Source organism: Tympanuchus pallidicinctus, unplaced genomic scaffold (genome assembly GCF_026119805.1).
Source record: "Tympanuchus pallidicinctus isolate F22 unplaced genomic scaffold, pur_lepc_1.0 scaffold3, whole genome shotgun sequence".
Classification (NCBI taxonomy): Eukaryota; Metazoa; Chordata; class Aves; order Galliformes; family Phasianidae; genus Tympanuchus; species Tympanuchus pallidicinctus.
This window is the reverse complement of record NW_026294747.1, coordinates 102,504,432-102,520,929: the sequence shown is the minus strand read 5'-3', so window position 1 is coordinate 102,520,929 and position 16,498 is coordinate 102,504,432. Positions and strand designations below refer to the sequence as shown.

Here is a 16,498-nt window from a genome sequence, read left to right as displayed (position 1 = left end):
TACAAGCTAGTATAATTTTGAAAGGCCTTCATCGTGATAGTTTACAAAATAAGCCAGAAAAGACTTTAACTGAGCTGGTTAGCTGGCTCATCATACACGTGTGATGGTGTAAATTTCTGCATAACAATTGCAGCTTACTGAGCAACTTAGGAAAGGCAGTACATGCAGCACAATTTTTAGTCCTACAATCAGTTAATAACAGTTTTCATTTAACAGGACTCAGGTTGTATTTAATTGCTGCCAGGATGGCTAGATTAGATTGACCAGCAATGTGAAATCTAGCCTCACATTTTTCCTTACTGCTGCTGAACTCCTGTTTCATACCTGCTGTTAAGCAGCCCCTTCATGCAAGGATGAAGGAAGTTCTCTGAGCAGATGGCCTGGGGTTGGTTGGTTTTAATCAGAGTAATCTGTACAGGTTCTCTGTCAGTTCCACCACTGCTACCTTCGTTGTGTTAACTGTGAGGGTGTAAGTAGGAGTCTTCCAGAGAACAGGGAAACGCTGGCTTTGGCTGGGAGTATCTGCATGTCGTGTATGGGATGGAGGGAATGGGTAACAAAAGAAAAGTAAAAAGCCCCACCTTGGATCTGAATAAAAGAATTATGCATGAAAGTAAAAAACGTGTTGTTAAGAGAAACTGAGTTTGAATTCTTCACCTTCAGTGCTCACCGTGGCCTGATACTCCTACGACATTTGTAAACAATAGCCCTACTCCTGCTCCAACTTTTACCTCTGCTCAACACAATACCTACAGTGTCCCAGACAGGTAACTTCCTTTTCTGTTGCCTCACTAAAGGTTGCATGTGTAAATCAGGTATATTCAGAAGTGCCTTCTGAGTTAATCTAGAAGCTTGCTACTGCTTTCTGATTTCACTGGGAAATGAGAGAGTTTTATTTCAACCTGTGTATTTATTTGATGTATGCTTGCACTGCACGTTTCTAATGTAATTTCTTTTTGCTTCAAAAATTCTCTTCCTTGCTAAAGAATGTGGAAATTTTTCTTCTTTGGCATATAGCAAATACTTAATCTTGTAATGGTTTGCATTCAGTCCCTATCAGTGTTCACAAACTGTTAGCTTCCTTTTTCAGTAAGAACACTCTGCCTTCCCCTCACACAGTTCATATAATTTGTGAGACACAAAAGATCTTCACGAGCTTTTTAACAGAAATTGTCTTAGTAAAAACATGTCCCACTGAGACGTTAATTAGGCTATTGCAATTAATCTTGGGTGATCAAGGAATAATTGACAGTGGTATTGTCTGTATAGGTTTGTAAGCCCTGTATTTTACTGCCTCTTCTGCAGTCAACCTTTAAGACAGACAAACACCCATGTATCCTCCCATGACTGCTGGCAAAGCTGCTCCTCCAGTTGACAAGGAATATGGAGGTTAGGAACTGGATGGTGGTGTATCAGGCTGTGATGATCTTTCTCTTAGATATAAGTTTATTGAGTCTCAGCCTATGCATTTTTTAATTTGTCTTAATGCTTTTTTGTTCTCCCCTGTAGCAATTCTTCCTCCCCAAATCATCAAGGAGATGGAACCTCTCAAGGGTCTGGAGACGTGAGTGTTTGCTTCCTGGTACTGATTGTGGCTGCATTTGCACCAAGACGTGCCTTTGATTTATTTATGCCTTGACATTAACACCAATTGAGGGAAAGCATTTAACTGAGGGAGGCTTCAATATATTGGGGTGTACTTTTTTTTTTCTTGCTGTTTTGTTGTTTTGTTCTGTTTTTTACATACAAACGTTCACGTCCAGCCTTGTTTCTTATAGCAGCTTCATCCTTCAGCCACAATCCAGGAAACGCAGCAGTGGTTGCTCAAGCATAGGTTCTCTACCTATACAAGACTTTTTTCAAATTTCTCAGGTATTGCTGACTTCTCTTTTATTGCAATAATGAGCAAGTTTTGTGTGGAAAATTACTCTGTAAAAATAATGTGGCACCAATATTTATCATATTTTACTTATTATGTGTAATTTGCTTATTAAATGCTGAGTTTATTTAGACAGAGATCCTTGGAAAACTTTTAAATCAGTTCTTTTTCCTGGTAGTCTTCATATGTTCACAGCAGCCTAATACTGTCTGAAGATTTCCTTTGAAGCAAAAGATGTAGTGTAGCTTTTATTGTACTACTTCAGTTGTTTTTTATGGCAGTATTTATGGGCAGTGATGGCAAATCATTCTTGCTGGCTTTTATCTGTGCATTCCTAGATCATCTGTGGATTGTTTCCATAAATAAAGGCCAACTTTTTCTGTCCTCCCACTCACTGATTACAGCCACTAATTTTTCAGACTTCAGTTTTCATCGTTGACACCCGTGCCATTTCTAAGAAATATCCTTCCATTTTGTGTTTAGAACTGATCAGTATCCTTCACTGAAGCTTCCTTTTCTAAAGTAAATGCTCTGGAAGCAGTTGGTTTCACAGCTCACTCCCAGGATCACTTTAAGAAAGAGAAGACCTGCTCTTGTGTAGAACTATCCCACCGACCTGGATTCGGTCTGCAGGCTGCCACCTTACAGACTGGACTTGGCTGTTTTAGTTACAGCAGCCTTTAGCAGCATCTGGTGTATCTGGGTGCAGTGTAGTAACTTGAGAATGTAGAGGGTGTGATGTGCTAGTGGGGGTGATTCGATGAGGGATGGTTTGGTGAGGATTACTGCACGTGAGAAACTATCACATCCCATTGCTCTCTGTGTTTGCATGTGTCTAAAATAGGCTCACATGTGTGTATCTTAGTCACTGTCTGGGTATAAAACAGTCATCTGTCTCAATTGTGTCTTGCAGAGTTTGTAGTTGTTAGAAGATGTGGAAAGCTGCTCATTGCTTTGTAGTGCTGCCTAGTGCCTAGGAGCAACTGGGCTTTGTTATTCTTGGTTTAAATGGATGTACAGATTCTTCTAGAAAAAATCATAAATATGCAAGAATAAACTTAGTAAAATCCCCATGTGTTTCTCCAGGTGCTGATTTATTAAAGCTGACAAGAGAAGATCTGGTACAAATCTGTGGTCCAGCCGATGGAATTCGGCTCTATAATGCACTGAAATCCAGGTAAAACACGGAGCACATGGCTGAGCAGACTTTGTTCTATTGCTCCCTAGAACATGGAGATGCAGGATTTGAGAATTCAGCAGCTGACGGGCCCTGAGTACTGCCCTGGGGCTGGCAGCAGTCAGATGGAGGTTCCTGTGGTCCTCAGAGCAGCCCTGATGAGCTGTGGGCAGCAGTGGGCTCAGGTGACCTGTAGGGCTGGTACCGGCGGGGCTGCGCACTGCTGGCTTCCTGTATGTGTGAATTTGTTGCCACAGCACAGAGTGGCACATGTAGGTGAGCTAAGAACAGCCTGAGGCTTTGGGATGTTACACGTGTTGGCTGCCAGCACAGAAAGGGTCTTGGTTGTGACTGAAATAGGCACTCACTGCTGGGAGCCTTTGTAGGAGCATTTCAGGTGTACTGTTGACGTAACAAATTCACACTTGTGGCAGATGACTTCTCGTCCTTCCAGGGCAGGGAGGCGTTTCTGTAAACGTGGGCTGTTTGCCTTGCAGGTCTGTGAGGCCCCGTCTAACCATCTACGTCTGTCAGGAGCCAGTAAGGAGCATACAACTGGAAAGACAAGATGCAGGCAACGGTGATAGCAGCAATGGTGCAATATATGGTACGGAGCGGGGGTCCCTTAACTTGCTGTCGTTGTGTTTGAGAAATGTAAACCAAGATGGGTGTGGGGGGGAAAGGATGGTGAAAAGATGAAATTCTGTTCCTGAAACACAGCAAGCGAAACCACAGGAAGGTGTGTTGAAAAGCACACGGCTTGTTTGTTAACAGTGCATGACCTTAAAACCTCTCAGGGTTGACTCCTCGATTTTTCAGTTCGCTGATAAAACTAACTGTAGTTAAACTGATAATTAATTAAAGGACTTTCAAATTAGCCGTGCTGTGTTGCACAGCCAAGATGCACTAACTAGATGCATGTGGAAAGCTAGCTGCAAATTAAAGGCTTGAATTCACAGCCATCCTTTAGTTACGTTTTGCTGTCATTTTCTGTGCAGCTGAACTAAAACTGGAGCAGCCTGGACAAGGAGAGGCAGCCACTGTGTTACTTTCCTGTGGCTTTAATGTAGTTTTCCTAGGACATAGCTCAGATGGGAACCTAATGTTTAATTGTAAATTCACATCAATCTTAAGAGAGTGGAGCTTCTTGAAATCACCTTTTTCTTACTGAAGAGACATCCGTGCCCTCAACCAACCAACTGGAATCCCTAACCTCTGTCTGAGCTGCTGCTGTATTGGTAGCTGTGTTTGTTCCATGGGAGAACTGAGGTGGAGGAGGATCTGTACGTAGAGCCCTGCCTGTCAGATATGTGCTTTGTTCTGGGTATCCAGTCTGTGGTTTGGGAAAGAAGCAAGTCCAAGCGTAGAGCTGCTGTGGGTGTCTGGCACTATTAAGTAAAGAGAGAAGACTCTAAATACAGCATCAAACCGATGAGCAGCTACTTTGTCTTACTGTTTGCCATGCTGTATTTTAGCCCCGTTTCTCAGCTCTGAAGTGTTGATAAGAAAACTTGTTCAGAAAGGTGAAAAAGGTTTTTCTTTACCAAAAAGATGACAGCCCACTGTTTCAAGCAGCAGCGTCAGTGCGTCAGAAGCATTATTGTCTTTTGAGGCACTCCAAAACTACTTCCAAAGTCATCTTCAAGTGACTCCAAAGAGCTGTTGAAGCCCATGCTGACTGTGTCTTGTGCAGGACACAGGAAAAATGTGGGAGTTTCCTTCAGTGTCAGCAAGCAGAGCCCCCCCCCCCCCCCTCCTCCCCGGCAGAGAGCTGTGCTCCTGCCTTACCTTGAAAGAAAAGGCACGGCAGCTTGTGCTGGGTAGAGAGTACAGGGAGAGCAGAGGAAAGGTGTCTTCAGCTTCTAGGAGCCGGGAATATCAACTAAGTCAGGTTTTTTTCATCCAGTTTCCCTTTTCCAGTCAGCCTGGTGCTTATTTATGTTCTTTCTTTTCCTGGCAGTTTATCATGCAATCTACTTAGAAGAAATGGCAGCCTCAGAAGTCACACGCAAGCTTGCTTTGGCATTTAATATTCCTTTGCATCAGATCAACCAGGTTTACAGACAGGGTCCCACTGGCATCCACATTCTTGTTAGTGATCAGGTAATGGGAATTTTTTTATTCAAAAATAGAATTTTTGCAGAATTGAAGTTTTTTTTTTAATACGTTGTTGCTGTTTTGTCGGTTTGGTAAAGCAGCCTAGCATTTTCAATCCAGATAATCGCAGACTAAGGAGAGAAAGAGCACTGCTCTGTGCAGTTGTGAGGTGCTGCGTTCATTACTTGCTTTGTATCTGTTTTGAACACGGCCGAAGGCAGGGACTGGCTGAGTACTGCTGAACACAGCTTACCCAGGTGCTCTGCACAGCCACCACTAAGAGGCTCCTGCCTGGCTCTCACCTGGTTGACAAGTGGTATTGGGACGTAATTGGGTATATGCTTGTCACATCTGGACACTGGCTGAGCACGTGCAGTTGCTCATAAAGAAAAGGCTGTTTTTAGTATCTGATGCAGTTAATTATCTGCGCTGGGCATACGCAGGAAGGTTTCAAAAATGTTTTTTTGTTGTTTTTTAGATGGTTCAAAACTTTCAGGATGAAAGTTGTTTCTTATTCACCACGATAAAAGGTACGGTATCTTGTAACAATGGTTAAGAGCATGGATGTTTGTTGCACCACCAGATCTTGCTTAAAGCAGTTTCAAGTGTAATGCTTCAGAGCAGTAGTGAAGCCCTTCTGCATGTGGAACCCAGGTCCATTCCTCAGTGTTTGGTGTGTTGCTGGAGAGGTATGGTTCTGTTTATGTAAGACTGACGCTGCTTTCTCCTTCAGCTGAAAATGGTGAAGGCTTCCACATAATTCTGAAGTGATGCCACACGACTGCTTGACTGATACTCCAGTGCTGAACGAAATCCTGCCTAATATGAAGATCATCCAAGAACTTAGGATCTAGCTTCACCGTATAAGATGTTTCATATTGAAAACACAAAATGACCTTTCTAATGAGCTGTTTGATAGGTGAACTTTCTTGTCACTGCCATAGCTACGTGTCCTCATGAGAGGTATAATGCCATGACAGCTTACGTACAGGCATGGACGACAATGTAAGCACAGGTGCTTGCCCTTCATTGAAATAAGGCAAATCACGGCCAGTAGATACAGGTTCTAGAGGTGAAACACTGTTGCTTCTCTGTTACCTGTATCCAGTTGGAAATGAATGTAAACTTATTTGAGGGCATTTAGCTTTCTGTGCCAGTTTGTCTGTGACTTGCTTGTACCTTACGCTGGTTTTATTTTTTGATGTTAGCAGAGCACATATTAATCTGTGTGGAGATGAGTAGTTAAGCTGATAGTGATCAGGTTGTTGGGTCTCGGAGAGTAAAGCTGTCACAACAGCTTCTGTGTAAATTGTGTATAAGAGTGTATGTAAGAAGTGTAAATGCCAGAATAGGGCTTGGAAGAAGCCCTAGACAGATGCAATATATGCATGCAGCAAACTGCATTATTAATAGTACCTTATTGGAGGGATTAATACAAATCCTATGGGGTACCGAGTAATTGTGTTTTGCTTTAACAAACTTAATGGAAAAGAATTGCCTATGCATCCTTTATTTTTTAGTTTCCTAGGTTCTCTGCAGAGCGCCGCTGCAGTTTAACTCTTTGCTTGTAAGGTGTGGGGTTGCACCACGCTGGCAGTGAGGTGGATCGTCCTGACTTAACGCACTTACAGGGCAGTTACCCGCAGGCACCAGGGGCTGCTGTTGCTTTCATCACCACCGAGCAGCCGGCCCAAGGAACACTGAACGCACAGCCTGGGAGCCTCCCTAGCAAACCCTTGCTGGAGGCACTGTTCTGGCTGAGCGTAGTTCCTTTTCTGTTGAGTGTTTGCCCTCAGATCCATACTGTACAGCTGGTACAGTGCCTCCTCCATCTCACCACGCTCTCACTCGGCTCTGAGGCAGGCAGCGCGCTTTCTCAGCATTCTGGCTATTTCTTGTAAAGACGTGGCACGGCATCTCCGGCGTTAACGTTGTTCCAGCTCTTTAGGTACTCGGAAGGGAATGCTACAGAAGGTATCGAATGACGGTTTCTCATCTGTCATTTTGTGCCTTTGGAAGTTTCCACCTTGTTCTCTGGCTTAAAGCTTGGCAATACTTTGCTTTTTATGCTGCAGTGTTCACTGTAAACAACTACTACAGCATGTAAAAAAGCAACTTTGTTTTTTTGTTCCCTCTTTCATAGCTGGCTCAAGTGCTTCGCAGAAAAGCTTTTTAAACCTGTAGCGTTTTGAAAATTAAAATTCATCAAAGCTAGAGTTTCTTTCCTATTCCTTCTGCACTGAAAATGAAACTTTCTGTACTTTTCTGCCTATAAGTTGTTCATCTTGGGGTATTGTTTGATCCTACTATTTTCTTGAACTGACAACAGTCTTTTCAGCTCAAACCACATTCAAATCCAAATGTTTTATGAAAGATTGATTGGAAAGTATCCAAATATCGTCTAATTTTAAAGAATATTGAAAGTTGTACAGTAGTTTGTCCAGCTCACTTGAAATTGGAATTAAATTATGGCACCAGCAAATTGCTTTTGTTTTTTAATAAGATGTACACATTTCAATTTAAGTATAATAAATGTTTTTCAATAATTTTGTAAACATGTTTTTCTTTTTATTTGTCTTCTTTTTGAAGAGTTATTAGAGATACTTCTGTTGAGAGTTGCAGACTGCACCACTTCCCCTCACAGAGTGCCTGGTAAAGGTAAATAACTGAGGCAGAGCAGCTCCGTAGTTGATCTTGTTTCTCAAAGGAAGTTTATATTGGAAAAAAACTCCAAAGCAATCAGTAATTGACATCAGCTGATTGTTTATTTAAGTGTCCTATACCAGAGTAGGTTCCATTTGTTTTTGTACATCTTTAATGCAATGGACATACTTACAAGGTTCATTATGTTCTTAAAAAAAATAAATGAGCCAACCAAAGGCAACACTTCTTGACATAGGGGTACCAATGACTTCCCTGGTACAGTGGAGAATAAAATCTTGAAACTCTTCATTACAGCAGTGCCTTACTGGAAATCTAAGTCTGATTGTAACAACACTCCTCTACCAGTGTGCAAAATGAGCCCTGATCGATGGGCTTATTCTGCAGTAGAAAAGAAAACTGCACTATCCTTTAGGTATTTATCCTTGAAGTGGAGATCTTCATTTACCATCCCTGTCGCCTCTGAATGGTACAGCAGGATAGTAACGTTGTTGGTAGCCGCTGAGGTCTTAGTGTTCTCATCACTTAAAAAGTAGTTCAGATTTATGACAGATGCCGGAATGCCCCGGTAGGAGCTTCTCGGATGGCTTTGTTAATGAAGCCAGTATTTCTGTTAGATTTCGGTAAACACGCAGGCCCCAGACTCTTAAAACATGAACACACACAACCAGTCTTAGGCAGAAAAGCTTTCTGAGCTGTTGAGTAGTTTATCTGTCTCAGATAATTAGGTTGCTTTATATAAAAAAAGTTCATCTATCTAATCCTCTAGCACTGGAAAACTAAGGATGAAAGCATGGCCTCAAGAGTTAATACTTAATTATTTAATTTTTTTAATTATTATTCAGAAATTCAGAATTTTTTTAAATTATTATTCAGACATTGACAGCTTCTTTAATAACCCAGATGTGAAGAGTTTGCCTTTCTGCATTTGAAAACCACTGGTTTGGTTCAATTCCTGCCCACAGATCTGCATCCCTACAACACAAGGACAAACAGCTTGACCTCAACTCCCCACTCCATCACAGTTCCTGCAGCTTAACCTAGCTTCCGTTCCTCACCTTAGAAAAGCAGGAGCAGTGCATCCCTCTTCCCAGAGCTGCTCCGTCCTTCCATTACAAACCAGGAGGTGACTGAGGACACAGTAATGGCATTACAGTAAGCACCGTGGATGGCTGTGGCAGCCCTTTTCAGCAGAGTGCACAAGCTCCCCCCCAGTGGATTTCCAACCCCTTTTAACAGCTGATGGCATGGGGCATAAAACGTGCTTCAGTGATGGGCAAGCTTTATCCTAACTCGTAGTTCAACTGAGCCAAGTTAAAAAATTTGACAAGTATTTATATAGTTATCATGAGGTACAGTCTTTACCTTTTGACATTACCTATTATGTCCTGTTAATGTCATTAAATGCAGTGCTGGATCATGAAGAAGTATAAGCTGTTTTGCTGGAAGAGCACATGACTATCTTGCATTTTTGGTCAACATTTGCTAAAGCTGATTTGTCCTTAAACCTGATATTTAATCTGCCACGTATATTACAGAACAGCAGGTTCAGTTTCATCCCGTGTCTGACCTGAGCCCCATCTTACATCAGAGCTCATGCTGAATACAACTTACAGAAGTGCTTACAGATACAAACTCACTTCCACACTAGTGAACGTTCACCAAATACCATAATGCTGAAACACCCCCGCGTTGTACACAGCACTTCAGTTCTCATGCCAACAGAAGGAAGGAGTCACTAGCACAAACCAAAGCATCACCAACTTAATCCACATCTGAACAGTACAGTAAGACTTTTTACCTGGAAAAAAAAAATGCTCTTCTCGTCACAAAACTGGATGACCAAACATCACCATTGTAACAGTCGGGAAACCAACTCCTTCCACTGACTTGCAGTCCAGTTCTTTTCTTCAACAACAACAAAAAAAACTAAACAGAGAATGCTGTGTGGTTGCACTTTGTGTCAAAGAATAATACAGCATCTGCAGAGGCGCTGTCCGCTCCCTCCGACCGAAGGAGGGGGAGTTACTGGAGCAAAGTAAGCATGCACTTTCACGTGAGGTCGATGAGCCTGTGGATGAGAAGTTTGCATTTTAATGGGAAAGAAGTGAGCATAACACAGCCAAAAATGAGCTCTCGTTGGGGTTGGCTAGCTAAAAAGCATCAAGCTCCCCAACCTCTTCTCCCAGCACGTAATTCCTGCATTCCAGCTGCATAAATGTATCATATATGTGCACTGTACGGATATAAACACAGTTCCAACACCAAAAGGATCTAGAATTGTAAGCAGGCAAGTACTGCAGCTCACGTAGAAAAGCTATGTTCTGTGGGAACACAGATGGGAGCCTAACAGAACGAGCTCAGGCGCTGGTTCCCTGCCCTCCCTTGCCCGGGACACCTACAGGTCTACTCCCACAATCACAAGAGGAATCAGTGAGGTGGGTGCTCCCTCCAGAACAGGCCCACACAGCACCTACTCGGATTCTTTTGATTCCAGCCCGTGTGACTTGCTGGCAGTCATACAGCTCAATTCTCTCCAGGTTGTGGCAGTTCTCCAGGTGTTCCAGGGTCACGTCAGTGATGAGCAGGCAGTTATCAAGCTCCAGTACTTGCAGCCGCTCGTGACCACACGTGCTGTTGCTCAGATGAAGAATCCCATCATCAGTGATCAATTCACAGTGAGATAAGCTCTGAAACAGAGAGGTAAACAATATCAACAATTCTAAATGAGTCAATCTTCCAGCCACCAGCAGTTGTCTTCAGCGTCTCTCACTCCAGTGGTTAAAGTTGCAAAGAATATGAAGTTTAAACCCAGAACCGTAACAAAAGAAGCAGTTCAGTTAACAGAAGAAGGGCTGTACTTAATTTTTAACTTGGCTTCCAAGTAAGTAGTAGAGCTTAAGAGCCCAATTAGGTGCATCACTGGCCAACTCCCCAACACCTTCAGCTCCTAATGAGTGGCAATCCATTGCTGCATACCTCGGTCACCAAAAGGTCCCAACAGCACATCCAGGGTGCCAGAAGCAGGAGACTTTAAAGGATGATCAAGAACACATGAGGAGTGACTTTCACAGCTACTGTAATAGAGACAGTTTCAATATATGCCACTAGGACCGAGTTTATATAGATCTGCAAAGGGGAAGGGTGAGCCAGTAGCCAGAAAGGAGGATGAGAGATGGCTCTCTGCAGCTGTCCTCTTTCCCTCACCTCTGGCTGATTCCATTTTACTCACTCACCAAGTTGAGCTGCCAGCAGTGACTGAGCAACGCCACAACTGCTGCATGCTGTCTCCAAAAAGTAACAGAGATAGTAAGTTTGTCCCTATCAAAAAGCATTTTCTCTCATGCTTACATTCTGTGAGTCTATTAGCTCTTTAAGTAATTAAGTTTCTTCTATATTCACTTCTATGTAGGAAACCTTGAGCATTTGATCTGGCTCACAGTCTGGAAACAGTCAGCAACTGCAGGGTTAAAGAACATTTCTAACAGTCCTGCTGTTTCGAGGAAGGACAGGAGCTGTTGGCACAGCAGCAGCCTGATGGCTAATTAAGAGTTTTCCATCCCAGTAAGTAAGCAGCTTATAAAATTCAGCTTTCCTGAGACACCATATTTGGTGCTGAAAGAGCAATACAAGATGTACAGCCGAGTTCAGAGACTCTGTAAAACAAATATGCAAAACTGACTTCATGTACCTGTTAAAAAGTGTTAGGAACGTGGAATTTCCACATGTTTTTGCTTGAAATCTTTAGAATAAGGAGATACAGCCATTAAAAAAAAATAAATAAATCAACACATTCTAAAGATTGCGTATAAATCAAATATGGCATGAATATACTGTGCCAGTAAGAAACATTATGATAAACAGAGCTAAAGAATTCAACTGTCTTCCTCTCTGAGTCTACCCATGAGTGCTTCACAGTCAGTGTCTACTAATCTGAGTGCACCAACTTCAAGCAGATCCACTGGAAATTACTTCTCAAGTCCAGTAACTAAAAAAACATTAGTGAAGACGTAACAGTTGGTTGCAATGTAACAGTGCTTTCCCTTATTTCCATGGTCTAAGCCTCTGAACACCGAGAAACAAATTCAAAGTTGTCTTCAACTTCAAAATACCTGTTTAAACTGCGAGTACACCGGGATGTATGCTAAACCACAGCCAGACAACAGTTTACTTGATAATACATGATTTCAAATCTAAAGTATCAGGATTACTTCATGTAGGTTATCTGCCATCTGCTTGCTTTCCCTGTGATCACCACCCTGTTCATTCACAGGTTTGAGTACGCATCATTGCTACACACAGGATACACACATCAGAGGAAAAGTAAGCTCTTCTGACTCCCCTATAAAGCTGTCCTTTATGTGCATGGATACACCACTGCCACACGTCCCATCTGTGGGCTGACAAAGAGAGGAAGGTGCTCAGTTGGTGTTAGCAAACAGCAGCAGGTTAGGAAAAATACCTGAATGTTACTCATTTCTATGATCTCTCTGGTAAAGCGCTGGCAGAACTGGTGCAAAAGATCTCCTGCCAGTGCTGCTGATAGCTGGGATTACAACACAAGAACATATCCATCACAGAATCACAGATCATGTAAGTGACCCCCATCTCCTGATAACCTTGATTTGGCTTAATGTTAAGAACAATGGAACAGAAATGAAGTGGGACAGTGAGCAAGGAAAAATCAAACCCATCAGCAACAAATACTGAATAAGGCTCTCCTTTAAAAGCCATCTCTCCCCACGCTGCTGCCTTAGTAACACTGAGCTGGAAAAATCAATTCACTTAATGAAGCAGCAAGCCCTCCTTTAATCCCATCTAAGAGCAGATTATAAAGACACATGTTCTCACAGGTACATCCCAAGTAACACACAACAGATCTACACTTAATGGACAACCGGCCCTGAACAGAGAAGCCCTGCTCTAAGGGCATTCAAGGAATTAATTATTATGGGGTACTTTGACCAGAGGACAGCCAAACTCCCATCACCTGAAATTGTTCTGATGTTCAGGAAGATGTAACCCACCACTCCCTACAAACAGTGCTGTGCAGAACTGTGAGCAGTGCCCTGCTGACGGCACCCCAGTCCTCCCCGATCTCTTTGGAAAGGTCAAAAAAAACCTTCTGCAATTTAAGTCCTTGGGAAAAGCTGCATGCATGCAAAACTGATTACAGAAGAGGATTTGGATTTATCTTCACATAGTGATTTCTTTGCTGTTGTTTATTCAGTATTTGACTTGCTTCAGTCTACAACTTCAAGTGTCCGCACCCCAAGGAAACCATTACTGAACACACAAGGGTAACTATGAAGCATCTAGGTACTGCAAATTTCCCACAAAAAGTTTTATTTCAATTGAGGAATCACATATGAAGGACATTAACCATAAAATGTAAACCTTCTGGTTATTACTAACTTTTTTTTTTTTTTGACAGCATTGCCAAAATACTCTTCTACTCCAGGAAATTTTTGTAGCTGAAGAGTGGACAATTGTACTTTATGTCACAGAGATGTTGCAACTGTTATATATCAGGTGTTGAAGCTCACAAACAGAAGTTACACTTACCAATGCTTGTAGTTTAGGACAGTGTATAGAAAGTTGTATCAAGGTGCTGTCAGTTATCTAGAAGTAAAAAAAAGCAACAAACAACAGTAAGCTGCCAACAGCGGTGAGGTGTGTGCATGTGGGGGCACCAATCAAGGAAGATATCCCTTCCTTTAACAGATTCAAGCTGTTTTTCTCCTCCACCATACACTTCTCTGGCAAACACCCAATCAGCTGTTACTCACAACGTATTTCCTTGTACAGAATTTTCCACTTTTATTTACTGTCAATAACACAGCACTTACCCTCCCACTTCTCTTCCCAGTCAAAACCAACCCAAAACACTGCAGCAACTTTAATTCAAAGTGCTGATGGTTCTGGAATGGGCTGACCACAGAGGTTGTGGAGTGTCTTTCTCCATGCAGGAGACATGCAGAACTCGCCTGGATGCCTCCCTCTGTAACCTCCTGTAGGGAACCTCCTTCAGCAGGAGGGACCCAATGATCCCCAGAGGTCCCTTTCCAAGCCCTACGATTCTGTGATTCTATGCTGTTACTGGCACTGCATTCCCACACTGCATGCTCTGTACTTTTGAAAATGAAATCTCACCAAAACACATTCTTCCAAGTCCATCTTCTCCAGCTCGTGGCAGTTCTAAAATATACAAAAACAGCTAAGATGAAATAAAACAATATATAGATGTAAGATAATGCACGAGTCCAGTAATGTGGGAAAGCACAACCTTCAAGAAGAAACTGAGCTAAATCCCTTCAATTATTTGACCACCACCAAAGAACAAAAGTTAAAAAATGTAAAAAACCAAAAGCAATACATCTCCCTCTCAAAACCTTCACATTCTCAGCCTTTTCTCTTAATCGATGATGTTCGCCCTCTTTGCCCTGCAAGATTTGTTTGTCATCAGCACTCAGCCACCCCTGCTTTCAGCATTCCCCTCTTGGCAGGATTCGTACCAATGGCATTTACAGCCTTTGTATTCAAGATACCTCCTCAGCACGCAGATGAATTCAATTTCTGCATTCATCAACCTCCATCAAAGTAATCCGAAAGACATCACTGCCTCTGAAACATCTCTCTTTACCACTGAAGTTTTAGCATGAAGCCTTAAAAACAATTTGTTTTGCTATCCGAAAAAACTAAAACAGAGTCTACTTTAAGGCTGGGAGAAAGCTGCACTTCACATTGATTGCTTCTTTTTTCTTAGGTGATAATTGAAGCAATTTTCCCAATATTCTTAGTGACCCTGCTCTCTTCTCACTGGTGACAGGACAAGGGGAAATGTGCCAGAGGAGGTTTAGGTTGGGTATCAGGAAAAACTTCTTTACAGAAAGGGTTGTTAAGCATTGGAATGGGCTCCCCAGGGAGGTAGTTGAGTCACCATCCCTGAATACATTTAAGATCTGTCTGATGCGGTGCTCAGGGACGTGATTTAGTGCAGGGCTGTTAGAGTGTGGGCAGTATGGTTAGGTTGTGGTTGGACTTGATGATCTTTAAGGTCTTTTCCAACCTGAGCAATTCTGTGATTTTAAGTGCTTTTGTTACCTGATCATGACTAATTTCAAGAAAATGATGTCACCCTGTGACCTCACAGCAGAACACGCAGTGCCACGCTGCTCAGACCAAGCCCAGCCCTTGTTAGCAGCAGTCACAGGAGGGTACCATTTAATTGCAGCTCTCAGAGGCAGGCCTGAAGACTACTGAAAGCTCCAGGCTGCAGTGGTGAATGATTAGAAAATCACTCTGTTTAACCACTGTGACTGGAAATACTTTCATTCACGCTAAATGCCAGTAGTGTAAATTAATCCTGCTTACACTACGTTTGCGTTCAGGTTTCCTAAAGCAGCAAGCACACAAGTGTAACTTCAGGCACTTGGTACAGTCAACATGCTTACCTTTCCACAGCACGAATCATGGCATGAGTGCTCATAGTTTGTAGCATATGGCTGAAAGCATTTTGAAGCTTCCAGGGGTGCTCAGAATAACCTACTATATGATGGTATTTTTGGATGCACATATGACAAGGGTATTTAGCATCTTTATAAGGTAAAGTTGGCTGGAATGTGTAACAATGTTAGACTTCTGCTAAGCAGAATAAATTCAATTTAAACATACTAAAAATACAGAAGAAAAAAAAAAAAAACAAAACAAGAAGGAATCTATTAGCAAAATAGATTTAAACTCTAAGTGGAGTCCAGCAATAAAATAAATCTTAATCCTGTCCCCGCCCTCCAATGGACTCTTTAATTGATTTTTCTTTCTCATATTCCTTCCCAGCAGGACAACATCAACTCACAGCTGCTCAGCAGCAATGAAAACAAGGTGAGCTCTAACTTTCTGAAATGACCCTTACCCGTGCTAAAAGGGTAAAACCAGCATCTGTGAGCTGTGAACATCTTGCAGCTTCCAAAATCCTGAAAAAGTTGGAAATGGTAAAGCAAAACATTAATTCAGGGGAAAGCAAGTGTATTTGAGATAGAGGTCTGTTGTATGCAACTCAAAAGCTCTTAACAGCAAAGGCACATGCCTATTTTTCACACTGATTGGCAATTAAAAAGCACTGGGCAGACTCTGGATCCAGCTCATCAGAAGATTCTAATAGACAGAGAACAGGATCAAGTGCAATCCTCAAACCTTCTCAACATTTAGTGAAAAACAGTGTACATAATTACAGGCAATATTAACCTCTTCAGTGAGTTTTCTCAAGAGTTATCAGAAGAACCGTGTGGGAGAATATATCCTGAGTTAAGAAAACACAGGTAAAGATCCTATCTAAAATTCCTGTCATTTAAATGCACAAAGCTGGGAAGCCACCAAACTGAGACACCACTCAGTATCAGAGCCTGTGTGCAAAGCACTGTACAGCAACCTACTAGAGGATGAAGAGCTTAACCCCTCAAAGCCCAGAACAAAAACCAAGAAACTACACCACCACCACTTAAGAGAAAATAACACTGTCAGCTAATCTGAGAATCACCTAGGATGCCATTTAGGACAAAGGAAGACAAAAGGAAAAAGCAAACAAAGAAAACCAACAAACCCACAAAATCACAAAACAGATAGATAAAGGTTCACGCCGTGTTTGTTACCCTTCTTCCTCCTTTCCACATTTAGTTGAGACCTCA

The 16,498-nt window shown here is 42.2% G+C and overlaps 2 protein-coding genes across 4 annotated transcripts in view; one reads left to right on the top strand and one right to left on the bottom strand.

The window, feature by feature from the left end:
- Window positions 1–7,708, top strand: part of UBP1 (upstream binding protein 1) — a 30,722-nt gene extending 23,014 nt beyond the window's left edge. For 2 of the 3 annotated variants that reach the window (XM_052694306.1, XM_052694309.1), the window contains 8 exons: window positions 664–767; window positions 1,510–1,564; window positions 1,779–1,872; window positions 2,966–3,056; window positions 3,554–3,663; window positions 5,017–5,159; window positions 5,632–5,683; window positions 5,887–7,708. In XM_052694306.1, the coding sequence (XP_052550266.1) occupies window positions 664–767; window positions 1,510–1,564; window positions 1,779–1,872; window positions 2,966–3,056; window positions 3,554–3,663; window positions 5,017–5,159; window positions 5,632–5,683; window positions 5,887–5,924 (687 nt within the window). In that variant the 3' untranslated portion in view covers window positions 5,925–7,708. The remainder of the gene's footprint in view (window positions 1–663; window positions 768–1,509; window positions 1,565–1,778; window positions 1,873–2,965; window positions 3,057–3,553; window positions 3,664–5,016; window positions 5,160–5,631; window positions 5,684–5,886) is intronic. The other variant, XM_052694307.1, reaches the window with a different exon arrangement.
- Window positions 7,709–9,664: 1,956 nt separating this feature from the next.
- The window catches only part of FBXL2 (F-box and leucine rich repeat protein 2), a 48,963-nt gene continuing 42,129 nt past the window's right edge, over window positions 9,665–16,498 (bottom strand). Inside the window, exons 11-15 of the mRNA XM_052694310.1 lie at window positions 15,727–15,787; window positions 13,968–14,012; window positions 13,380–13,436; window positions 10,292–10,504; window positions 9,665–9,885 (exon numbers count right to left, since the gene is read on the bottom strand). Of these exons, the coding sequence (XP_052550270.1) occupies window positions 9,778–9,885; window positions 10,292–10,504; window positions 13,380–13,436; window positions 13,968–14,012; window positions 15,727–15,787 (484 nt within the window). The 3' untranslated portion in view covers window positions 9,665–9,777. The remainder of the gene's footprint in view (window positions 9,886–10,291; window positions 10,505–13,379; window positions 13,437–13,967; window positions 14,013–15,726; window positions 15,788–16,498) is intronic.